This window comes from Schistocerca nitens, chromosome 5 (genome assembly GCF_023898315.1).
Source record: "Schistocerca nitens isolate TAMUIC-IGC-003100 chromosome 5, iqSchNite1.1, whole genome shotgun sequence".
In the NCBI taxonomy this organism is placed as follows: domain Eukaryota; kingdom Metazoa; phylum Arthropoda; class Insecta; order Orthoptera; family Acrididae; genus Schistocerca; species Schistocerca nitens.
This window is the reverse complement of record NC_064618.1, coordinates 277753830-277781769: the sequence shown is the minus strand read 5'-3', so window position 1 is coordinate 277781769 and position 27940 is coordinate 277753830. Positions and strand designations below refer to the sequence as shown.

At 37.5% G+C, this 27940-nt stretch overlaps 1 protein-coding gene across 1 annotated transcript in view; it reads left to right on the top strand.

Annotated features, from left to right (window-relative positions):
• Window positions 1–27940, top strand: part of LOC126259172 (proteasome activator complex subunit 4-like) — a 251235-nt gene that overhangs the window by 205248 nt on the left and 18047 nt on the right. Inside the window, exons 26-30 of the mRNA XM_049955739.1 lie at window positions 3004–3092; window positions 4315–4446; window positions 15650–15816; window positions 21381–21503; window positions 21650–21855. Of these exons, the coding sequence (XP_049811696.1) occupies window positions 3004–3092; window positions 4315–4446; window positions 15650–15816; window positions 21381–21503; window positions 21650–21855 (717 nt within the window). The remainder of the gene's footprint in view (window positions 1–3003; window positions 3093–4314; window positions 4447–15649; window positions 15817–21380; window positions 21504–21649; window positions 21856–27940) is intronic.

The window sequence follows — 27940 nt, the reverse complement described above, 5'->3', positions numbered from 1 at the left end:
GAATTAGTTCTCAAAATGAATTTTTCATTCTGCAGCGGAGTGTGCGCTGATATGAAACTTCCTGGCAGATAAAAACTGTGTGCCAGACAATCGAACTTGGGACATTTGCCTTTCATGGGCAAGTGCTGCACCAACCGAGTTACCAGAGCACGACTCTCGTGATGATGTTGGTTGAATTACTAAGTACAGTTTTCTGCATTCTTTTGGTTAGATATGATATTATTCATTGGTTGCCTACATCATTAATCCTGTGAAACTTCAGTGTATCTAGGAGAATGTTGTGATTGACACAGTCAAATGCCTTGGAAAGGTGCATGATATGATAATACAATTGAACAGAGAATCATGGAGGATGATGATGATGATGATGATGATGATGGATATCATCATCATCATCATCATCATCATACTTTGAAAACATTTTTATCTACTACTGATTGTAAAATTAATACTTCACCTCATCCATGGTTTGGACAAGATTCACAATTACAAACTGCTCTAATGGCATCTCTTAACAATACAAATCATCTATCCTGACCACTCTGTAAGCAGAATTTTTTTCTCTCTGTTAACATTTCATGAGCAAAACCTCGTTGCCGTCCATAGAACATTTATAACATTATTTCTCACTAGCAGTGGCCATTAAATGCGCGCATTCGTAAATTATTCAAACCGTACATAATCATTACGGGTATACTGTAGGGGTAACTCATCTCTAAGAAAGAAAATCTTCACTGTTTGAAAATGTACTGTAAGAAAAATATGTGGTGCTCACCCATAATCATCTTGTAGACATCTCCTTATGGAGTTGGGTATTCTGACTACTGTTTCACAGTGTATATTTATTCCCTCATGAAGTTTCTTGTAAATCATCCACTGCACTTCAAAAGGAACTATGATTTACATAACTACAGTACGAAAAGGAAAAATGACATTCATTACTTTGCATTAAAGTTGTCTTTAGCACAAAAACGGGTGCACAAAGATGCATAATTGATATAAAATGTCTGACAGATAGCAAAGCAGAATTTGAAAACAAACTGAAAAAGTTTCTGCTTGACATATACTTCTATTCCTTGTATTATAGTAATGTGCAAAAGATCGTTACTAGGAATTGCTAACTCTTATGTGTATATTTAATAATAATAATAATAATAATAATAATAATAATAATAATAAATACAAAAATAAAACAAAACAAAAATAAACTTGTTAATGATCGGCATGATGGCATATTTACAGAATAATTTGTGATGTGAATGTAAAATGACTTGTTCCACAAAATTTAGATTTATTGTGCAGATGATCCATGGAACATAAGACAAACTAAATAAATGGGGGTGTAATACATTTACAGCTAAATATATACTTTGCAGGCCACAGTATAGTGTGCAGCCAAGGCTACTTTGTATCAGTATTAGCAATTTTCTGTTTTGTTGAACACATGTATTGAGTGAGGGGAAGAAATGACTGTCTATATGCTTCAGTGCATACCTTAGTCTCTCTTATTTAATTCTCTTTGTACAGTAAAACAGCAAAATTCTCATTTAGTCTTCCTCACATACCAGTTCTCTAAATTTATTCACCAGGGTTCTCTGAGAATGTCACTTTTCTCCTGAAGATTCCCATTTAAGCTTAAGCCTCTCTGTTACTTATTTATAAGGGCTAAATGGATGTGTTAAAGCCACAGCAATCAGTTTCTGAGTAATTACTGCATTATCTTATAATGGTCCAAGGATGGTTCTTCCTGTAGGCAGCAGCTACATAAGAAAACATTTTGAAGTGTTGCTTACTCTGTTTGATAAATTCTTATTTATGTTAAGAACTTTAGCAATTCTGTTACATTTCCTTGGGATACACTCAATTTTGATTTCATTTCTGCTGAACATTCACCATCCCACGTACCATACTAACTATTTGTATAAAATACTTCGAGCCATTTGCATATATGTGTGGATACACCATAAGAATATAGATTGGTCATTAGTTGATAATGCTGTACAGTGTCGAGTGCCTTACAGAAATTTAAGAAGGCAAAATCTGTCTTTAACCTGCTTCTGTTATTTGCAAGATCCTGTGCCTGAGTAATGAATGTCATGTTTAATGTTAGTAGTTTTTCCAGAACCTATACATATTCTCAGCTTCTAATTCTCCTGCAGCGATCAATATTGGTCTGTAATTCTGTGCAATTCTTTCTCTTTTTCTTTCTTTTTTCTTAGTTTGGTTATTGTGGAAGATATGCACAGTTTTTTGGTTACTGTTGTAACAGTACTGATGACTTAAGATTCCTTTCTTGCTGCTGGGTTTATCTGACTCCATTGTGTGTGTGGGTTTGGGGGGGGGGGGGACGCGATGCACGCGCACACGCATCGGCTTAAACTTATCAAGCTTTCGATGTATAGTGATGAATGTTTGTAAAGGAACACGGATGAGAGTGAATGGTTATTTGACAACAAAGTACAGAAACATATTAACCATAGGAACTTCACATTTATGAGGGAAATGTAGTATATTAGTGCTCTGTGTGAAAAGAATTCAATTAACTTTTGCTGGTTAAAAACTGTGTGTGTATAAACATGCATAAAAGAGAAGTTATTTTTGATCTATGACATATTCCAGACAGGCAAATGTTTTAGCTTGAGATGTTAGGACATGCCATATGAGTCAGTGAAAATTACTGTTGATTTTTTTAATAATTACATTACTTATTGCAATTGGAAAATTGTCTCACAGATTTAACAACATTCTTGTGCTATATTGTTTAAATGATGGAACCTTTTTAACCACCATAGGCTGTCAGTTTTATTTCTTTAACGTACCATACATATAAATTACATTGAAGGAATAAAACTGATGGCATATGGTGGTTAACATAGTTCCTTCATTTAGATAACACATTCAGGTTGTGAACCCGTGCATAAAGAAATTACAGCTGTGCTGTGTTAATCAGTCTAACATTTGTGTTGTTGTAGTTAAATGAGCTGCATATAATTACTATTTCAGGAATGTCGTGACCCAAATAGACATCACTGGCTCTTAGAGCTTTTGATGAAGGATCCATTCAGAGATGAAGCGTCTTTCATTCAGTGCGGGTAAGATTTATGTAAATAACTTTTTCAGAACTAGTGATATTTGTCGACATTTTGCACAGTGCTAGACAAATTTTGACTGCAATCGTTTCTGGACTGCACATTTCATTTATTTGTTTTCTGTTTTAAAATGGTAATGTCATAATTGTTCATGTATATTTCTTCCCTGTAGAAAGGCCATTAAAAATAAGACTGTCAGTTGGCCACTGTTTTTTACAATTATTCTGTTTAGGGTTTTTGGGACATTTACAAAAGCTTGAATGAATAAGTCCGATTAGAATGACAAAAAATAGCCAAATTACATTTAACTTTTACTGTTACTATGTATTAGAGAGTACCCATTGTCATTATTTGCCATGTTTACAATCAGTGGGAACATGAGAAGGCTTTTGCAGTTGTGGGATATTTTTCTGAGTTATAAAAGCAAACATTTTGCAAACATCACAAAAAAGATTATGTACAGTAAAATTCCTGTGTAATGAATCTTTGGGAACTACCTATACATGTTATGAAATCAGTCAGACTAGCCAAAAGGAATCACTCCCTTGATCACACAGCACCTTTGTGGACTTCAGCAATACAATCATATTCTGTCAGTGCATAATTTATCTTTTATTGTGCCCAAAATTGAGGAATATAACTCTCAAGCATCCTTGTACACTCCCACATAGGTATTCCACTTCCAATTCAATCTGGTCCACACTTTTACCATTCCTGACACTAGTGGAGATCTCAGTTGTACGAGAGAGTAAGCTTGAAAGGTGATCTGTTGGAGGTTAAGCAAAAACAGATTGCTTACACAAAATATTATATCTACTAACAATTAAACTCACTTTCATAACTCAAGTTACATGCTCCTAAGGAATAATTTCAACAGGGTGCTTGGGGACCAACAATGAGTACCGAGGAATGCAATATAAGCAATTAATTGACTGCCACAATTGGCTTGCTACAGTCTGCATCAACCCTTATATTAAGAATTTTTGATAGAAATTGTAAAGCAGCTGTCCTTTCTTGTGTTGTCCATTAAAAATACATAATATGGACCTGAAATAAAATAAAAACAGGAAATGTGTGTAGTTTTACTGGTTTCTCCTTAGAAAAATATAGTGACTTAAAAGAATGGTGTTTAATTAATTCTCAAGGTTAATATGTATTTCTTTTAAATGATTCATAGGGGCTTTGCACCTACTGTTTATATTCAGTACCATTATTTTGCTTTCAGACGATTATATGCTTTGCAAGGTGCCTTAAATCAGCAAGAATGGAGAGTATCTGAACTCTTCCATAGGTTGATGGAATACTTCAAACCATTCCTTACGCATCCATTCCAGAATGTAAGAGACCGGCTAGGAAGGTGAGTTCTCACAGTACATGAAGAATGTTTTGTATATTCAAAAACAAAATCAACCACTACTAAAATTAGGGAATTATACCTGTTGAACCCTCTTTTTCTCTTAAATTATTTATAGAATTGGGAGTAATGTTTCTTTGAATTTCACTCACTCACTCACTCACTCACACACACACACACACACACACACACACACACACACTCTTTTCTTTGATGAACTCGAATGTTGAAGCAATTGTTACATTAGCATAGCATTCGGCAAAACCCCAATTCTTTAATGAATTGAACTCCCATGTATAAAATAGCTTCAAACATCTGATTACTTTACGAATCAGTTAATGTGTTAAATATTTTATGTTCAGTGTGTGAGCTAGAAAAAGTTTGGAAAAAGTCTGAAATTACATTTAAAGTTTGTTGAAAGTTGCTACATCCTTTCATTATACAACACAGGGCGATTACAATGTGGGTAATTTGCAGTGCATTTTAAGCAGAAGCTACTTCCTCATGCAACTCAATGTTTATGACATAATATGTCCTAATATGTGTTGTACAGTTATATAATTTTGCAGCCACATTCATTCAAATTTCAGGATACGACGTGCGTAATATGTTACAAGTAGAGTTAGTGCTAATGAAGTACTAAATTAAGTCATGTGTGATACTGAAGTTTTGCTGCAGGAACAGTGAAAATGTGGTAAGGGATGAAAAGTTTGTTACAAGTCACTAAGTGCTCCCTTTCTCAAATACAGGATAAATATCCTTCGTCATCTGCCTGCTGCTCTCTCACTAGCTGTGTAGAACAAGCAGCTGACACTCCTCCTTTCAGTACAGTCAAAAGTAATGGTGAGTGTCGACAGCATCGCAACACGAAACACTTAAGTATGCCACTGGCCCACATCTAGACCCTTACCACCTGCAGAAATGAGTACTCTTGTTGAGAATTTGTCCAATTTTGAAGTCAGTTCAATTGTGACTACAAATGGGTTCAGACAGACTGCAATTAAAGTGTGGTAGATGTTCCTAAAAAAGCCAAAGTACATAGTACAGATTCCCATTGTTGGCAACATGACATAATTTGTTGCCTGCTGACTACTCCCCTCCCCACACTCTAGTTCTCAGCCAAGCTGGTATTATTGTTCCCCCACCAACACTTCCGTGGTCCTGTGCTTGAGCAACTATTAAACACAGACTGCAATATCTTCTTGGGTGCAAGTCATAGTAACAACAGCAACTAATACATAAGTAAAAGATCGCATTCATGGTTCAGCCCAGTTCCCAAACTTCCACTCATTCTACCATCTTCTGACATCTGTTGGTACTATCTCCACGAAGGGTCTTGGTGCTGTAATTTATTCTCATGACAACAATTACAGTCAATTTAATATGATTTATTTCATTTGTTAGACTTTTCATTCTGGATAAATTTTCCATCTTGCTTCATCTGAATGTCAGCATCATGCTCTAAAGCTGATTAAAAGCTGGTAACATTTTACCCCAGAAGCTGGTAACATTTTATTCAGTATTCTAATACATGAACGGTGACCAAATTTCTCATTTGCAGCCCACAGAGTAAATCAATACAATTTCTCATAATCAAGTAAAATATTGATCATTGCTCAGAATCAAGTAATGTTCTTGTAGGACGTTTCTGCTTTTGAATGTTACCTTCACTTGAAGAGCAGCATAGTGTTTGTATACTGTATCCATATGTGTATGAGAACTTATTGCAAACTTGTTCAAACACTTTATTTTACAATCCAATGAGCAGCAATTTATATTTTGTTACATAATTTTTCTGTTCGAATACAACAAGAGTTTATAAGGTGGTAGAATTGGTGCCATTTCCTCCCGTGTTTCACAAAGTTGTCAAATTTCAAGCAGAGCAGAGTTACTTGTTTATCCCTTGCAGTAGTGCCGCTCAAGTCAAATGTCACATGATTGTTTGAGCAACATTCATACTGTATCGAGCGCTTCGGGCTGCAGGAAATAATGAGCCCGTTCAAAGGCGAGTATCTTTTGCTCAGTCCTGCCTCTCTGATTTCTTAAAAAAATGTGCATGTGACCTCAGTAGCCAAATCTTCATCTAGAAATCTAAGACAACCCCTGTGTATGAGTACTCTGTTAAACAATGTCAAAATGTTAAACTCAGCAGCAATAGTTTAATCTGTGAACATACGGTGACCTTGTATTTTTCAAATGGTGAATTGGGGAAAAAAACTTTGTCTTGTAATCTGGTAAATACAGTACACAGTTTGTAATTGAAGTACTTTTTACAGGAGATTATACCTCTGAATTGGTAGATCATTGCAGCTTTTTAAATTTTTATATTCAATCAATAACTATGAAATACTGAAAACCAAATTTTTGTTTTCTCTGGAAACTGTTACATTGGCAGGAAAGTGAACCATCAACCAGGTTGCTTTGTTAGCAATATAGATAATTGCCATAGTGTCAGAAGCTGGCTGAATTTTTTGATGATTTGTGTGTGGGATATATTGCATCAAGTCGATGTTTGGTAATTCTTACATTACTGAGGAAGCTACACAGGAAAGGGGAAGTGTACTTCCATGTCGCATTCCTTTCTAAATTACATCACAATAATTAATTTGGCCGTTCTGTTGGGACGGGAGGAGGAGAGAGCAACAAGTTTTGTGCACATATGTTTGTAATGAACCATGGACCTTGCCTTTGGTAGGGAGGCTTGCGTGCCTCAGCGATACAGATAGCCGTACCGTAGGTGCAACCACAACAGAGGGGTATCTGTTGAGAGGCCAGACAAACGCGAGGTTCTTGAAGAGGGGCAGCAGCCTTTTCAGTAGTCGCAGGGGCAACAGTCTGGATGATTGACTGATCTGGCCTTGTAACACTAACCAAAACAGCCTCGCTGTGCTGGTACTGCGAACGGTTGAAAGCAAGGGGAAACTACAGCCGTTATTTTTCCCGAGGGCATGCAGCTTTACTGTAGATAGCTGCACCAAACCAGTCTCAGGACTGAAGACAACAACATGTTTGTAATTAAATTTGTAGTGATAAGTCATTTTAACCTTATTAACCACACACATTATGCAATATACGATTATTACACTGTTTAATTTTCTTTGAAATTTAGCCTTCATTTTTAGAACTCGTTAATTCAAAGATGGAGTTGATGCAGATTTCCATGCAGGCCTCTTCAGCTCTGCACGACTGCTGCGACATGACCAATTCGAACCTACTTCCAGTATTTGAGCCTGGTTTCCCTCTACTTACCGCCTACCCCCCCCCCCCCCACCTGCCCCTCCCCAATTACCAAATTAACTAATCCTTGATGCCGCAGATGCATCTTATTAATCTAACACTTACTTTGCTGTTTAACTTAATTTCTGCTTTATCTGATCTTCAGCATGCTTTTCAAGATCTTCTGTTCTCTTCTTGTCTGTAATGGTTACCATCCATGTTTCACTTTCATATAAGGTTGGACTCCAGACATACACTTATAGAAAAGATAGCATAATACATAAATTTATATATTACGTTACAGTTTTAAGTACTTTTCATGCCGTTGGTGGTTTGCATGTCATATCCATCATTTACCATCATATGTTATTTCCCTGCCCAAGTAGTAAAACATGTCCATTGCTTTCCGCATCTTGTTTCGTAATATAATCTTCCCAATATCACTTGATTTAATTCAGCTACATTTCATTACTATTAATTTTTAATTCAACTGTTCTTTGATGTCCTCAGCCATTTACGATATGATTACTGCGTCATCAGCAAATCATAGTTTTTATTTCATTTCCTTGAACTTTACTTTATTTTCAAAATTTTTCTTTAATTTCCATAACCAGTTGCACTGTACAGGTTGAGTAACACATGGGCTAGGTTACAACTCTTTGTCTCACTCACTGTTCAACAAATGCTTCCCTTTCATATCATTTGACTTTATAACTATAGTCAGGTTTTTATACAAGTTTCAGACGACTGTTCACTCTTTGTATTTTATCCCCTATAACTTCAGAATATCAAAGAATGTATTTCATTTCAGATTATCAAGATTTTTTTTTCTGAATTTACAAATGCTATAAATGTGGGCCATTCTTCAACATGCCCGCTAAGATAAATCGTAGTGGTAGTAATGCTTAAGTTGGTTCTGTCTTCCTCTGGAACAGAAACAAACTGATTGATCTTCCCCAAGGTTTGCTTCAAACAAGCATTCTTCTAAAGATAATTGGTATTAATATTTTGCAATTGTGATTTATTAAAATGATGGTTCACTAATCCTCTTACCTGTCATAATTAACCTCCTATTGAGATTATTGCATTCTTCTTAAATCCTGAGCTATTTTGCCAGTTTCATATATCCACCATATCAGATGGAACAGTTTTGCTGCCATTGGTTCTGACAAGAATATCAGTTATTGTGAAGAAATTTCGTGTACTTAAAGTGCTTTGATTAAATTTACGTCTTTCAGTACTCTTGTACAATTCATTTTGCATTATGCATCACCCGTCTCATCTTCATCCACTGTTTCGTTCTGATATCGTCGTCATATTTCTTTCCTTTGCATAATCCTACTATGTGTTTCTTCTACATTTTAGCCTTCTTGTCTTCGCTTACAAGTGGACATTGTCTTCCTATCATCACTGGTTTCTTCCATATTTGTGGTATATGCAGGGCTTGGCCAAAAATGAAAGTGTTAGAAGTAGAAGCTCCAGATGGCAAAGAGTTTAGAAAAATAGCATTTTTGACACGGGTCAGGCGGAGCACAAGCTGTTTATGTTAGTGTACTTTCCAGGCAGCTGTTTTCGCAGCGGACGGAGTGCACAATGGTAATCTGAGGGTCGGGATTAGAGATCATATGTGGAAACTTTTTTTTATTTATATTTTTTGTGTTACTTACACTGCAGGTAAACCATAATAATGCTCAATATGTTATACTTATTAATATTTTGTAAAAGGCATGAAAATAAATGCAAAGGAAAATTTTTGATTGCAAATAAATTTCCGGGAAGTGATTGTATGTAATGCATCCATGAGAACTCCGCAAGTAACTTTCTAAGAAGGTATTGTAATTAAAACGTACAGGACTTTGTGTTCCACTAGTTTAATTTTGCCTTTGAGCAGCCCTCAGCAACTAATGAAACACTTCGATGTTTGTTTCAATAATTTAAGCAAGAAGCTTCAAAACTACTCTTATCTCATGGAGAGAGAAAAAGAAATCACATCCCAGGAACACTACATCAGAATACATTCCATTGTAAATCATCAGCTATCCTCTCCATTATTTGCTGAAATGATGCATTATGCATGGTTTACTGCCAAACTGTGCTGTGACAGAGAATTTGTAATTATAAAAATGCAGCATTTGTAACAAGTGCAAGATGCTGAAATAATTATGACCTTCCCTGTATTTGCAGTGAATATCATCCAAGCACTTTTAAATCAGCAACTGTAAAATAACAAAAGTACATGCAAAGTTCTTGTGTACGCTTTACAGTCCCTTCATGAAAATTTATTTGCAATACCAAATTTCCTTTACTTTTCCTTCTCATGCCTTTTATGAAAATTTTAATAAATGCAATATAATGAGTGTTATTTTGGTTTATTTGCAGTGTAAGTAACATAAAAACAGAAAATAAAAAAAGTTTGTGCACCAGGATTGAGCCTCGCTCCTCAGACTCATGTGCAAACTATGCTTACATAAATGACTCCTGCTGCACCTGATTCGCGCCAAAAAAGCTATATTTTTCTTAACATATGACCATCTGGAACTCCCACTTCTGTCACATTTCTGGCCGAACCCTACATATACCATAAATTTGGAAGAAATCAGTGATGATGAGCTGGCGATTTCCCCTTTTTAGTGCAGCCCGCTTATCTTCAATTTTACCATTTGCCAAATTGCGCTTCCTCTCTGTCTCATTTTTTGTGTGTCTCTTTATTCCCTTTGTCCATTTCCTTTTATACATTTTTTGATTTCTTTTTACATCAGCATATTTTAATATACTGTGTGTAATCTAAGGACATGTGTTAGGTCTGTGTCTCGTTGCCAAGTTTTTCTTTGCTGTTTTTGCTATTTCACTTGATACACATCTCCTTTACAATGAGGCACCTATTGCTGTAGGGCTAACATAGTTCACGAGGTATTATGTCATGAACACTGAGATGTGTGAAAAACTGCCACCTTATGCATGGATTTCAAACTTATTACTCCTTTTCTACCAACTCTCACAGTCAGTATCCACATGCCACTGAATGTACTTACACAAATACATCATTGTGCAACACACAGTTACAGAGATGAGAGTTCATAAACACTGACGCATGTGAAAAATTGCCACATCATGCATGAAATTTTAATACATTTATTCTTTAGTACTAAGACACTCTCACAAGTGGAGTAGAATTTAGGAAATCCTAGACTTGTGGCAGTGCTTTTGACAGCTTTCAACTTCCAAGGGCAAATAGCTGTAGGTGAAAACAGTAGCCGTTTACAGAGATATGATGAGGCGTTGCCATAGAGACGTTTACAAAATCACATTGTAGGCACGTGAAGTAGCTGCACCCAGCCTACAGAAACTATCTGGGATTGTCTCTCTTAATTTCGATAACGTACTTATACGTTTGTACATTATGTGTATTTTTTTGTACAACTGTTTCGTAATTTAAAAGACGTTTTCACAAATACGTGGAAATGAAATCTTTTTGATACTTCAATACGAACACTATTCATTTGTTGTTTCTATTTCTGATATAATATTGGCATAATGAATATCCAGGCAATGCTGGTTTTTTCACCTAGTAACTAATAAATCATCTGCTCCTGGAAATGTTTTGCAGATTAAAACCTTGTTTCTAAATGTGTGTATTACCTTTGTGTTTTTTATCTTTAATCTTCTGGTGTCCTTGCAAGTTTCTTCAATGTATGCAGTCTTGATTCATGATTCTTAGTGATGATTGCAGGGTTCTAAAATTCGTCATCTGTCATCTTTTCCCCTACTGCGTGTACTCCTGCTACTTTTCCTTCAGTTTCTTTTCACACTATCAGATTACAGAATGAAATTTTCATTCTACAGCAGAGTGTGCGCTGGTATGAAATTTCTTGGCAGATTAAAACTGTGTGCCGGCCCGAGACTCGAACTCGGGTCCTTTGCCTTTCACGTGCAAGTGCTCTACCAACTGTGCTAACCAAGCACGACTCACGCGCCGTCCTCACAACTTTAATTCCGCCACTACCTTGTCTCCTACCTTCCAAACTTCATAGAAGCTCGCCTGCGAACCTTGCAGTACTAGCACTCCTGGAAGAAAGGATGTTATGTTACCACCTTAAGCTGCTGATAAAATTCTTTATATACATAACCAATTTTGGTTGCTTGACCATCATCAGGTTCATAAAAGTATTCACAGCATCACGTTAGGTGAAATATAAAATCATTAACATCAGATCATGAATTAGACACAGCTATCATATCATAAAATGAATTACAGCAACAGTGTGTAAAAACAGTGGTAGGTATTGCACTCATTCAGATTGTAATTGCAGTCAGCATTAATCCTTTTTAACGATTCATACCACATAGAGCCGGCTGCTGTTTACTCAGTTTTACAGTGATCACCTGTGCAGTCTGCTCTGTGGTATGGATCTGCAGTTGGAACATAAATGAGTGCGTATGTAGCTATTTTTGTAGATTGATGATGTACTTCATACAGGGTGGTGCAGTTAAAAGTAGCCCACCTCACCTTTGAATGCGAATGCAATATTTTGGCTTTTGGAAAAGAGTAAACAGCTACAACAAAGGACAGTTTTATGCAGTACTTAATTGTCAACATTATTCTGTCAGCATTTCAGTGTGTTTCATCAGTGGAGTTAGATGCTCTCTTTGTGGTCTGCAAAATGACCTTCTCAATAGAAGAAAGAATTGAAATCATGGAAACATATGTGAAAACAGGTTCAGTTAAGGAAACTTGGGAAATTTTTGGGGTCAAGTGTCCGGGTATAGGTCTACCAGCAAAGAGAGAAATACAGATTGTGAATAAAAATTGGTGTACCTCTGGATCTGTGCAAAGTGTAAAACGACAAAGAATTCCTTCAGTTTGCACACCAGTAGTTACTGGAGGCATTTGCTGAAAAGAATTATTCAGATCCCAAAGACGTCTACACATAAATTGGCCTCTGCAGGTGCATGTAAGTACGAGCAGTTGTCAGTGAATATTTAAAAAGTCGTAATTTGAAGCCTTCTCATGTGACAGTTGTGCAGAAATTATGGGAAGATGACAGTCAGAAAAGTGTAGATTACTGCACGTGGCTTTTGAATGACTTCAATTATCGTTTGTTAGACCCTATCCATTACATGATGAGTGATGAAGCATGGTTCCATCTTTCCAGTCATTTGAATTCACGGAACATGAAGTACTGGGCAATGGAGAACCCTAACATTGTGTACCAGCAACCAGCCCTTGATGAAAAAATTGTTGTTTGGTGCGATGTAGCAGAAACGCCTATCATTGGACTGACATTTTTTGACACTACTCTCAAGATGGTTGCACATATGGAAATTTTTGATACATTTTGTGCTCAGCACACTGTCTATGGAAGGCAGTAGTGCTTATTCTTGTAAGACAGGCCAGCATGCCTCACGTCTTAAGTTATCCCTGAAACAAGTCCATGATGTGATCTTTGAGGAACAAACTGTCAGCAAACATTTATGGCCACCACATTCGCCGGATCTAATGACGTGATTTTTGCCTGTAGGGACACTTGAAAAGTAAAATCTATGAAACAAATCCACACACAATGCAGGAACTGAAAGACAGTGTCTATCGTGAAAACATCATCAGCCATGAAGTTGCCACCATAGATATCCGAACTTTATGCCAGGTGTATCTGAATGTGCTTAGACATGCACAACTGTGTATTGATGTTGCTGTGGGTCATTTTCAACATCTTCTATAAATGTATTTTTCACTGTATTTTTTGTTGTCAATAAAAGGCAAGCCCATTTCAGCTCTTCGTTTCTGTAATTTCAGTGCATTTTGTTTGTACTTACACAGACTACTTTTATCTGCCCGACCCTGTGTTATGATAACAGTGCCTAATTAATGATTTTATCATTTGATGTTAATGATTTTATATTTTGCTTAATATGATGCCGTGAATACTTTTATGAACCTGATGATGGTCAGTCAGCTGAAACCAATTGTGTAAATGAAGAATTTTATCAGCAGCTCAAGGCATAATATTACATTTTTCAAGTGTAAAAATTTTGTTTGTATTCTGAAAACAGTAATGTATTACTGGACTTCAAAGCTTTTTCTACTTTTAGGTATATTTGTGCTGAATAGAAACATGCCAGTAGTATTATAATAAGATGCAACGATTTTCCAGGTTGTTTTTCATTATTATTGTACGTAATTTTGTAATAGCTAAATAAGTCGGTAGGAATGGTTGCCAGATTGAAGAAAATGCTTTTGATGCCTCTTTCATAATAAGAAATTTGAGTCAGTATTTAGTCTGCAGGTGTTCTTTTGTCTGAATCTGTAGTCAGTTTTTGCAATCAAAACGGTCAGTAAGTCAGTAATTTTAGCCTTCGGTTCAGTTTACATACCTAATTATAAATTTTTTTTAAAATTTAAATTGCTCTGGTGCAGGAATCATTCATCTGAAATTGATGAAACTTTCTGGTATTGTTAACAGTAGACTTTTTTATATTTAGAACATTCATGATCACATCAAAGGCACTTATAGTGTGGTATACTTTAATAAATGTTCAAAATAAGAATCCTGCACCATTTTGTCTCCTTGTGAGGTTTCAGCAGTTCCTTTATGTGACAGTAATCTGGAACAGTATGTGCTGCTATATCTTCTCACCGGCTTCAGAATCAGTAAATACATATGCACTGAAACAGTCTTCAATATTCTATGTTTATTCATATACCACTTTACACTTGTCTCCTTTCGATGACAGAAGATAGTTATTTCTGATTTCTACTGCTGAGCTCATTTTCAGAAGTGAACTGAAAGCACATCAGCAGAGATGTCCCTATGTTTCAACTGATAAAGGAGTATCACCCGTGATCAACAGCTGGCAGACTAATACCATTTTACCTGTGGGAATTCAGCTGGCAACTTTGTGGTTGGGTTACTGTCTGTGCAGCTGACAAGGATGTATTTGAGTTTAACTGCTTGAGGGATCAAACTTACCATTACATCCTTTCTCTCAGGGTATTCACTCTTGCAGCAGAGTGGGAGAGCCTCTTTGGAGATTAGGAGATAGAGGAACCAGTGATAAGTTGAGCCTTTGAGTTGTTCTCCAAGACGCGATTGGATAATGTATTGCTTGCAAATAGCAAGGATCCAGATTTGTGTCATGCTCCTAAGCCGAGACAGAATTTATCTTAACACAAACATTTATCACACAGTATACTCCTGTAAAGAGTTGTGTTGTTAAGTTTGAATTGTCAAGAGTTCTGGCATGTAGCCTGTAATCTGAAAATACATCAGTTTGGCAGTTGCGATTAAAATTTTATCACTTACCAAATGAATGAATATAGTTTTGTCTGTTGTGACTTTCTTTCAGAAGACTAGTATGAACCTGACAGTCATATGTGGTGCGTGTTGATATTTTCCACCCTGTTGGTAAAAATTATTTCTGACATGAAGATATAAATTTCATTCTAAATCAGTATCTACACATAAATACTCCTCAAGTCACCATGGTACCTTTTACCACTACTAGTTGTTTCTTTTCATATTTCACTTGCAAATAGAATGAGGAAAGAATGACTGTCTATATGTCTCCGTATGAGCCCTAATTTCTCATATCTTATTTTCATGGTCCGTATGCAAAATTTCTGTTGGTGGGAGTAGAATTGTTCTGCAATCAGCTTCAAACAACGCTTTGCTAAATTCTCTCAAGAGTGTTCCTTGAAAAGAGTGTTGCTTTCTTTCCAGGAATTCCCATTTGAGTTCCCAAATCATTTCCGTAATACTATCTTGTTGTTTGAACCTACAAGTAACAAATCTAGCATCCCTCCACTGAATTGCTTCAATGCCTTCCATTGTAATGAGATCCCTAAATGATGACTATTTTCACCTTCCTCCTTTTTAGTACTCCCCCATCATTACTTGTTTAGTAATCTATCTGGGCATTACTTGTTTAGTAGTCTATCTGTGAAATGCATATGTTTCTGGAATTATTTTTTCACTTGATCTTTCATTTCCAGCGTCATAAGCAATATTTTAGAAACTGACATTGTGTTTCCTGATGGACCACGGACAAAATCACCACACATTTCAGATTTTGTTGATAGTATTCTACCCCAACTGGAGATCTTACATCAGACAAGTGAAAAAACAAATAGTCCAACAAAAAATCATGTTGTACAGAAAGGTAAGATAAATAATTGATTTAGTTTATTTTTAATTTTACAAGAAAATATTTTTTTTTTTAAATTGTGTGTGTGTGTGTGTGTGTGTGTGTGTGTGTGTGTGTGTGTGTGTGTCTGACATGTTATAAATAGCAGCAGTAATATGAACCAAAGATTGTTGTTAGAATAATGTAAATACAGGAAAAAATATGGTTAATATTTTACCATGTTAGCTTTGGCACTACTGAACAAAGGCGTACAACTCCTGAGTAGCATAAATTTTTCTGTCATATTTTGGTGGGATGTTAAATCCCAGCTTTTTTTGAAAGCTGTTTGTTCTCAATTTTAAAGCAAGTACAAGTGTGTACCTATGAACCTAGCAGTTTCAATATGAACACAGCACTAACAGTGAGTACATTATTACCACTCCCATGCCACATTGTTAAACACATGATTAAAAAGCTGCTTATAAAGTATGCCACTTAGGGACACTTACAGGCAAATGCGAGAGACAGGTCTCCTGGACATGTAGGTATGTCCATGGTGGGAATTAATAAATCCTCAGAAATGAAATATTTGGGACCCCTGTACATGTTCAAAAAGTAAACTGTGTATTTCGTGTCACGAGTGCACTTAAGTAAATTGATAAAAACAAGTGAAAAATTGATAAACAGAGTCACGTACAAATCAGGTAGTTGATAAAGCCAAACATTTACTTAAAAATTTAGAAAATTGCAATATCATTTTTCTAAGTAAAAGGCCAAAGTTCAAAAGGTGCTAACTGACAGTTACGACAGGCTTATAAATACTGAATATAAACATAATATAATAGACGCAAATAATATAGAAAAACTAAAAAATACACTTATGGCCATTAAAATTGTGACACCTAGAAGACAGCATGCAACAAATGTCAGATAGGCATGAAGTTTACTACATGCTTGGATATCCAAATGATTTAACATTTCAGTACAACCATACTAAGTTGGTGGGTGGAATGCCATCTACATTCTGCACCATATTTGCATGAATGTAGACTGCAGGTGATCGTAGTCTGCACCTAAACTTTTGATAAGAGATTATTGGAAAAAGTAAATCTTGAATATAAGCCACACTAATGAATTTATCTTTAGTTGCAAAGAACTTCTGCTTCTTCTTCTTCTTCTTCTTCTTCTACTACTACTACTACTACTACTACTACTACTACTACACTAAATTATTTTGGGAATTCAACGTAACAGTTGATAAACTTCAGGTTATCAGCTAGACATTATGCAAAGGAGTACAGAAAGTGGGGAGCTGGATGTAGATTTCACGTAGATAAAAAAAAAAAAGTAAAGCTCTTTTAATAGTTCAAAAAGTCAGTGTTCATTTTGATAGCGAAAGTGAAAATATCCAGATGTGCAAAAAGACTTGGTTGAAGAAATGACTCCAATTGTGAAGGCTGCAAAATAATAAGTAAAAGAAACATTTAGGCAATGGAATTTAATAGTTTCATATGGGTGAGTTCAGTGATTTATGCAATTGAATAAACTATCTGTTTGTCACAAAACTACAATTGGGAAAATACTGCCTCAAGATTTGAAAACAGTTTGATATTTTTTTAAGTGTTACATGATCCACCTCATGCAAAAAATTTTATTTACATTCCCAAACAGGGAACACAGACCAAACACCACTCTATTTTGGTGTGTTGAACAGTACTAATTAAATAATGTAAATGAACGTAGTGTGCTAAAACATACATTTGGTACTGAACAGCAGTGGTGCAGTTGTTTCTTTCTTGAAGAACAGCTACTGTATTCAAAGACAAGGTATAAGTTTTTCTGCTATTTTCTTCTTAAATCTGTAATGGCTTACAGAAGTTACTGCAGTAACTTGTAGTGGTATTAATTTGAACTTACAAGAAACATGTAAGTGACATTCTGAAATGGTGAATTATGATCTGAGAGAGGAAAATGTTAATTAAACCCACACCATGATTTTTCAAGCTAGAATTTAGGAAAAAGGGCTGGTCTATATTCACACAAATATTGTGTACACAATTATGGAAAGATTATACAGTGAGAGTTTCTCATTCAGAAATTTCATTTGAGTGTTGCTTGTGTGTGCAAAGATTGTTTTACACTTTGTCTAAGAAGGAGAAACATCTACCAGCATCCATTGTAATTGGAAAATCTCAGGATTGTGGCCTATAAAGACTGCAGTTTACATTTGTGTGTTATTATTACTTGTGTTAGTCAACTAGTTGAGATACCACGCCTGCCATGTGAATATTGAATTATGAGTTTGGGAAGGCTACACCCAATGTTGTGCAAGATCCAAGTGGCTCCACACAAATAGTACCCAAGAGGATAGACATATTGTTTGCTCACTCATGCGGGATTATTCAGCCACATCACGTACTGTGAATGATGAAATGGGATTGTTTGCAGCAAGATAAGTATCTACATACTCAGCACAACAATGTCTAGAACACAACTGGGAGTGATCATAGCAATCATTGTTGGCACTTCCTTTGATGAGGCAGCAGAGATAGGTATGCCAAACAACAGGACTGAAGACACGAGTGACACCACATAGTCTTTTAAGATGACTCATAGTTCTGTGTAAGTCCATACTGGACATGTCTGTGTGAAGGGTTCAAGGAAAATTAATATCTCTAGATTTTATTTGTTATCGTTTGTGGCCATCATCTGGCAGGATGGTATTTGCTGCCATTGTGTACACAGCACTTTCAACACTGGTTTGCATAATAGTAATTTAGAAAACAGTTGATACATTTCTTGCATGTTAAGGCTGGTGGCTGTGCCCTATCTTCAAGGTCTCTGTAATGTTATCCTTAGTAGGGTAAAGCAAGACCGCTTGTTGCCTGTGCTGTCTTGACCTTCCTCAATACATAGTGTGTTTGACTATTGTCCTGACCAAAATGTTCTCCAAATAATTGTAGCCCTATAATGGCCTGTCTCCCACCAGGCATCTCCGGCTCCCTTTTTGTTGATGATTTTGCCCCTGTTGCAGTTCTCCACGGACCTGTCTCACTGACCGGCATGTTCAGCGATGTCTTGGTCATCTTTACTCCTGGAGCATCAACAATGGGTTTCACTTTTCCACTGACAAAACCATCTGTATGAATTTCTGGAGACGCAAGTGGTTTGTCCCACCATCTTTACATCTTGGGCCTGTTGCCCTTCCGTTCGTTGAAACTACGAAATTCCTGGGGCTCATGCTTGATAGGAAACTTTTCTTGGTCCTCCCATGTGTCTTACCTGCCAGCCTGCTGTACATGGTTCCTCAATGTCCTATGTGTCATCAATGGTACTTTGTGGGGTGCTGATCGAACCGTCCTCCTCCCGTTTGTACCAGTCCCTTGTCCGTTCGAAACTAGCGCTCTATTTGTGTGTCGGCATGCCCATCCCTCTTACACTATCTCAACACTATCCACCATCGTGGCATCTGTTTGACCATGGATGCCTTTTACACTAGCCTGGTTGAGAATCTGTATGCTGAAGCTGCTGAATTACCACTGCCCTACCGCTGTGACTTTCTTCTCAGCAGTTATGCATGCTGTTTGTCTGCCACGCTTGGCCACCCATCCAACGTCTCCTTCTTTGATGATTCCTTTGACCATCAGTATGGGGTGCGTCATTCTTCTCTGGTACCTCCTGGAGTCCGCTTTCGGCACTTGCTACGGTGGCTTAACTTCACACCACCTGCGCCTTCACCAGTGGGTGTGAACCCTTCACCACCTTGACTTCATAAAGCGGCCCATGTTAACCTTGGCCTTCGTCTGTCACCTTCAGTTTGACAAGCTTCGCATGGAACTTCACGATAGTACCTTTGTATACACTGATGGCTCTTGGACTGACCTTGGGATTGGGTGAGACTTTGTCATTGGCACCCATGTCTTTCAATATTGGTTTCCAGTACACTGCTCAATATTTACAGCCGAGCTCTTTGCCTTGTATCACGCCACGGAGTACATCCAGCGACACAGCCTTTTCAATTGTGTCCTCTGCTCAGACTCAGTCAGCGCCTTTCAAAGTCTGTGTGTGCTTTACACCGCCCATGTCTTAGTGCAATGGGTCCAGGAAAACTGTCACTTGCTCATTATTGGTGATGTTTTTTTGGGTTCCTGGTCATGTCAGTCTGCCAGGAAACCAGGCTGCTGCCAAGGCTGCAGTCCTCGTACCTCAACCCACGACTATCTATATTCCCTCCCGCCAGGAGGAGGTCATTTTAATTAGGCTGCGTATTGGGCACTGCCTTTTAAGCCATCGTCATTTGTTAAGTGGCGCTACCCCACCACTTTGTACACATTGCGCCCACGTTTTTGCTGTCCACCGCTTCCTGATGGAATGCCCATTTTTTAACCATTTACATTCCTGCTTGGGTTTGCCGTCTGATATATAGACCGTTTTAGCAAAAGATGCACGGGCTGTCGACCGTGTTTTACTTTTTATCCTCCAAAGTAATATTGCAAAGGCCATTTAATTTTTAGTTTTGGACCTCTGCTTCTATATGATGTCTCTTTTAGCCCTTTTTCCAAATGCTTGTTTTTAGCTGTCTTCTATTCTGTCAATTAGGACTGATGTATAGTTGGTTTAACTCCTCTCTGTGTTTGTGTGCTATAGTTTTGACTTGGGCATGTATGACCCCTGTTGTTTTTTGCGCCCTAAAGCAAAGCAAAACAAAACCAAAGCCAAACCAAATCATTCAGCCATTCAAAACAGTTAATCTCGTTGATGAACTCCTGCGTAGGGTTTAAGCAGTGTGGAGTGACATATCTTTATCAGTTGTCCAAACTCAGTTCAGCTTAAATTAAAAGAAAGATCAGCATTGGCCACAATATTGATCGTTTATTGATAGCAAAATCGATTTTCAATCACATAGTGATCATCTTCAGTGCTGTGGTGTACAAATTAAACTCATAGGCACTGGTATCAAGTTATTATCAGTAACCAAAACTGAGAAATGATTACAACAAGGAGTTATTGTGATCGTTTCTCAGTTTTGGTTACTGATAATAACTTGATACCAGTGCCTATGAGTTTAATTTGTACGCCACAGCACTGAAGATGATCACTATGTGATTGAAAATCAATTTTGCTATCAATAAACCACCAATATTACGGCCAATGCTGACCTTCCTTTTAATTTAACATATATGGTCGTTGGGCACACAGCACTCCATGGAGTCACCAAGCAATTCAGCTTTATGCATAGGTAGGGTAGAGCCTCTGTTTATTAAACTGTATACTCTGTACATCCCCATATCACCTACACATTTAATCATCTATTTCATTATGATACTGTTAATGCACAATAAGTAAAATTTTGTTATATTCTATCCTGCCTGCCTTATAATTCTAATGGCCAGCAGTGTAGTCTAGGAATGTTAGCTAAAACTGAGTGGTGATGGTAGCACACATGATTGTGATATTAATGTTCTATTGCTATTGCATACTTTCAGTACAGAAACTAAAACTGTACAGCTATAGTTCTGCAACTTGTTTGTCACATTCTATTTTTTCTTCCCTCTTCCCTCCCTCCGTTGATATCAGCAACAAACATTTCCTTTTTTCAGGCGTAGCAAAGTCCATAGATAACATAAAGAGTGAAGCTGCTATAGAGGAAGCAATGAAATTGTTGAAAAGTATTGATGTGAGCAGTGATGAAAAGGATGTTGCCATACGATTGCTGAAAACAGGTTTGCATATTCCAGTTACTTTCTTTGATTGAAATACATGATCAAAATGTTAGAGTACTTGAACAGATACACATACTGGATCTCTCTCTGTATTTTTGTGCATGTTTCACTTGTTTCCATTTCTATTCACGTGAACGTCTATTTAGTTTGCAGATGGCTGACAGGCAGCTTGACACGGGCTGTTTATGGAGTAGTGCCAGAGTTTTTTAAATTTTTCCATATTGTGTGCTTGATGGAGAATTACGATGTTGATGAGGAGCTTTGTAAATGTTGTACTAGTCTTTTGGGTATGCTAGCCCAAACTACTACATTGCCAGAATATATTCCACCTGCCATGGAATCAATCAGTATGGTAAGAGAATAATGACAGTATACCATTCATAATGGACTAAATCGTAGTTTGTGTTCAGCAGTACACAGTCCTATGATCCAAAATTATGATTGAGAATTAAATTCTATTGGTGATTCACAATTAAATAAGGAATCATGTTGTTAGTTGATGAGGTTCTTGCTTCCCACTAATTGTTATATTATGAAATTTGAGGTTTCATACCTTTGTCCTAGTTGATCAGCTGTACACGCATAGTATCAGAGAGATGGAGACAATTTCTCCATAGCCATCTTAACATCTGTTGTTTGCCAAATAGTTATTTAATCTTTATTGTTTGTGATTATACATTTTTATTTATATAGCCCGTATTTGTCTGTTGACTTTCATTGTATATGACACAGAACTAAATTTTGTTTCTTTAGGGAAAAAAGTGATGAAACTTACATTCAATTGCGAAAGTAAGGAGTTTAAATAATTCAGTTGTTTATATGTTATTGACCATGTACAGTGGAATAGATTTCATCATTAAACAACCATTATTGTTATTTTTTACAACATTATCCTTTGAAGTGATAAGACAACTTTTACACAAATACACTTAAAACTACCGCCAGTGTTTCTCGTATGTAGAGGATGAGAGCCAAGCAGAATATGAAGAAAAAGAGTGTAACCTATATGTTTTTGGAGAGTAACCTGCCTTCGATAGTCTGTACCTCAGATTGTCTAGATATATGTTGCATCTGGTGGTGGATGTCCTCTCAGTTGTTAAAACCGAGCAAGATGGTGCAATGGTTAGCACAATGGACTCGCATTCGGGAGGACGATGGTTTAAATCTGCGTCTGGCCATCCAAATTTAGGTTTTCTGCGATTTCCCTAGGCAAATGCCTAGGAGCTTGTTCACCATCTGTAAAGACCGCTATGTCGATGGGACGTTAAACCCAGTCTTTCTTCCTTCCATTGTTACAACTGTTTTACCTCTTCATTCAGATGTTCAGAATGAATGCAGTGATTTGCTGACCATTGTTATCTAATATTAGCTGTTTATTTTATTAGTGTTTATCCACTGTTTGAGCACAGCTGCCAGTATTTTTGACAATTGGTTATATTCGTGAATTTTGTACAGAAACATCATCATCAGCAAATGGTATGACATGCAGTATTGCTCCATTTATTTTAATTGTATTTTTTCTCTATTTTAATATGTTTACAGTACTTCTTCAGTAAGCGTGTTCGACAAGTAATGTACAAGGAGGCAGCCCTTCTCGGAGTGTGGTTTCTTCTCTCTCGGAGTGTGGTTTCTTCTCTCTCTCTCTCTCTCTCTCTCTCTTTTTTTAAGACTGTTCTTTCGCTTCATTAACACTAATTAGGATGAATTTGTTCTCATGTAGTTTCCACAATTGTTGCCTATCTTTTTAGGTGATACTCACTTTTCACAGACAACACAAAACAAATTTCCAGTTTACTGTGTCAAGAGCATATTGCAGATCAGAATTAGTTACAAAAGTCTCCTTATTCATTTGGAGTCTTCTTTTCAGGATCACACATAATGATAAAGGTGGTTCCCTAGTTCATAAAGGTACGTTTACACAGACTGTAAAACTTCCACGTTGCTAACAACATATCCCAGCAGTGTTGTCTGACAGCATTGTGGCCACATGAATTGCAGCCACATGTATGAAAACATTACTGGCTACTGCTGCATAGAAATGTTTGTAGCAATACATTTCCAGGCCAGAACTATTTATTGGGCCACATTGTTGTCATAAAGTGGACAAACCTTACCTAGTGAAAGTGAGTGTGGCTCTCATACTTTTGCATTGCACAAGAAGTGAAGTTAGAAAACGCACCTTGTGTATGCATACTTTGTTAAGCAAGTGGAATGCTTCAAAAAATTCAGCTCATGAACTATTGCTGGATACGTACCTTTTCCATAATTTTACCGGAATGTCGAAATATGATTTTGGATATCTTGTACAAGAACTCATCTGATATTGTGAAAATCAGTACAAATATGAAACCGTATATAGCAGCTACAAACTGATTGGCAGTCGCCACTCTTCAGTTTTCAGCTACTGTTGATTCGTACAGAAATTTAATGTATTTCTTTAAAGTGCACTTTTCATCAGAAATCCTCTTGGCACTGGAAGTGTACAATGCTCTGGTAAATGGACTGAATGATTTTATTGAGGCAGGTTTGAAATAAGAATGCAGTTTTTGTGTATATTTTATTTTGGTTCATCAGTACATGAAAACACATTTGTGTTTACACTATCAATTCCTGCTGCAGGCATGCCTCAAGACAGTATGAAACTCAAAGCATCAATTGCAAACTGAGTGGACAGGAAACCTGTCTCTATCTTGCAACATTGGATTCAGCTGGCAGCAGCAGTGCACTGATGCAATGAACATGAGTCGTGAGAATTCACAAGCTTGCTAACACCATCTCCCACCCACCCTGCCGTCACAAACCCAAACACTGTCTATCCTATGATGCATCACTGCAGTCTACAGTGCCAGTGAACATGAATTTAAAGTGATTTGTGTTATCTGTTGTTGCACAACATTTTTTTAGTAGCTAGTTTTGTAAAGGATAAAAAAGTATTCATGTGATGTGGGCTATAAATTGAAAGTAATAGCATATACAGAGCAACTGGGAAACAGAGCAGCTGAGCAGCATTTTGGCCAGCTGGCTAACAAAGAAGAACTGAAAAAAATGAGGAAGACTAAATGTAGAAAATGAGGACTGAATACAAAATGGCCAAAACTAGAAGTGATGTGTTGAAATGAATTCAAGCACACTGTAAAAAAGGGCATTGAAGTTGATAGAAAAGTGATTCAAATACACACTCATAAGCTTGTGCTACAGTGCAACTTAACAGACTTTAAGAATTGAGTTAGTTGGTGCTACAGGTTTATGAAGTGTCGTGGCATCCACAAGAGTATGAAGAGAAAACATTATATTTCCATCACTTTATTATTCAACATCAAAAGAAAACCAGTGTGGAACTAAGCCAAATAGTGAATGTGGACGACACTCCTGTGACATTTGATGCACCGATTAACAGAACTTTTGCCATGAAAGGTGCTAAAGGTGTAACTATAAAAACAGGTGTACATGAAAACATACACTACACTGTTGTCCTTTCATGTTGTACTGACGGTACTAAACTTAAACCAGTGATCATTTTCTAGCACAAAACAATGCCAAAACCTTCTAAAATACCTTCGGTGGTGGTGGTCACATACATGACAAGGGTTGGATAGACGAGGCTGGTATGAAGTTATGGATTAAGGGAATGTGGGAGAGAAGGAAAGATGCTTTATTGAAGAAGAGTTCTCCTCTTGGGCTAGATCAGTTTAGTAGTCATTTGAAAAGTTTTGTGAAAGAGAACTTGAGACAGGAAATACAGAACTTGCTGTTACTCCAGGAGGACTTACTTGACAATTGCAACCTCTTGATGTCTCGACAAATAAACCATTTAAAATATATATGAGAGAGGAATGGAGCAAATGGGTGCTGGATGAAACCTTACATGAATTTATGCTAAAGGGAGCTTTAAAATGACCTACAATCAAATAAGTATGTCATTGGATAAAACAGCTGTGGTCTAGAGTGAGAGATGGCATAACTAATGCTCTTGATGACGGTGAAGACCATCTTATATTTGTAGAGGACAACAGTCATAATGATGATGAGGAGAAGGAGGAGGGAAGTTCAGATGACGATTTTCAGGGGGTTTTAGAGGTCAGTTCGCATTTATAAACTAAGAATTTATTTTAGTCTGGCCTTGCAATCTAATAATAGAAATGTCATTTTTTTAAACAAATTGATTAAAAATTAAGGTACATTTTATTGTCTTTAGTATCTTATAGCCCATAAAATACAGTAGGGTTGAAGACTTTGAACTTTTTGTTTACTTAATCAAGTGTGATTATGAGCTCATCGGCAGTAGCTTGCCAACTGTTGTTTTATCAGACACTCTTTGTAGACAATACTTTTGATGTCTCCTAGATCTGGTCACAGTTAAATCACTTTAGGAAGTTCATACTTCTCATGTTTTTCCACTGCTGCATTGCTGTACACAACAAACTCGCAACTAAAAAAGCAGGTATATGCACACGCAACCTATCGACAAAAGAAAAACAATACTGTTTTCCTTCAGACACACAACTTCATCATTGTCGGTGAGAGAAGTAGGAAACAAAGAAGAGAGGGAGAGGGAAGAATTTCCAGATGGGGACAGAAATAGATATTTTCCTGCAATACGAAATATTCTCCACCCTTGATAGACAACACCCACAATTCCACAGCAATGCATGGGCTAGTATCTGCAACATCGGCAGTTTTGCCTGCAACAATGAAATGTTGCCATGTATTTGAGCCACACTGCTGCAACGTTAATGGCAATGCTATTGCAGCCAAGTGTTGCTGTAAAATGTGGCCCACATTAAGGAACATATCCATCCTCCAGCAGTGTATACAAGGGGTTCCCGTAAGAGCGTGCAAAACTGTAACAGGACACAGAGAGTGCTCCACTGAACAATTTGAGATAGGGAACCAGGGGTCGGAGAAGCCAGCTTAAAGAGATGTGAAAGTAAACTTGTGTGCCCCATTGTCTAGTGTTACTGTTTTCCAGCATATTTACAGCCAACATTCATACAAGTTTACATTTACTGTACTGTTTGTTTGCATGTACATTCTTTATTTCCTGCAAGGAAACAGGGAGAACGAGCCTGATTACTAGGAAGTCATGATACTGGCTTTGTTCAGTTTACTTGTCCATAAAGAGGCTCTATTGTATCGTATTTACATTGTCCCATGACAGAATGTGCTATGAATCAATGACAGACCCATTCATTACTTAGTGCTATTCAGATACGAACAGTACAATACGATGTGCAGTACTGGTACAGTTTCGCAGAGCTCGCTGACGACATGCACCTCGTGTATGGGGAAGTACGTTGCAATGCTCTTGCTGCTGAAAGGACGATTTATCAGGCATCATCCTTCATGATGACTTTATTTCTATTGATCGATGAAAGCGGGTGACTGGTTCATTGGAAAGAAGAAATGAGGAACCAGGGAACATGAGGACTACTTGCACACCCGATTTTGAAGAGGAGGCCTGCGAGGTCTCCTGACCTGAATCCCCCTGACTATTTTCTACGGGGATATCTAAAATCACTTCCTATCACACCATACATTCCGGTTTCTAGTTGATGCTTCCCACAGTAACTCCTCCCCCACATCCAAGAGAATGGGGTCGCACCACAGCTCTGTACTGAGTGCTGAGTTTCCCTCTCTTTCCAGCAGCCATCAGTGGTCTAACAGCAGTTGTGGGGTCCTCAATATAACCCTCCTTGTATGCTGACAACTTTCACCTCTACTATTCCTCATCTAGTGTGGGTGTCACCGAACGTTGACTGCAAGGAGCCATATGAACGGTGTAGGCATGGGCCCTCACCCAAGGCTTTTGATTTTCCGCCGCCAAGACTCGCATTATGCACTTCTTCAATATTGTACCATTCACCCATGACCAGAACTTTACCTCGACGACCAACTACTCAGTGTGGTGGAGACTTACCACTTTTTAGGACTGGTCTTCGATTCTGAGCAACACAAGCTGGGGTGCAGATTACTATCCCTCTGCAGCTTTGCAAAGCACTGATACAATCCCGTCTCGATCATGGGAGTCTGGCATATGCTTCAGCATCGCCCTCAGCATTGCGGATACTGGATCTAATATACCACTGTCGGGCTCGACTTGTGATAGGAGCCTCTTAAGCAAGCCCTGTGAACAGATTACTTGTGGAAGCTGGGGTCTCTGCATTGTGGGCCCAGCACTGACAGCAACTTGTCAGTTACGCTACCCACATACACAGCTCCTCCTAAGCATCCGAACTACCATCTCCTCTTTCCTAGTACAGTAATTCATCATCTGCAATGGTGGCCCCAATGAGCAAATAAGATTGCGCTCTGCATCCGGTCTATCCTCTCTGAACTACAGTTGTTTTATCTCCCATCTCTCCTCTGGACCCACCCCTGTACACCTCCATGGTGCACCCCTTGGCCACAGCTTCGTCTCTATCTATCACAAGGTCCAA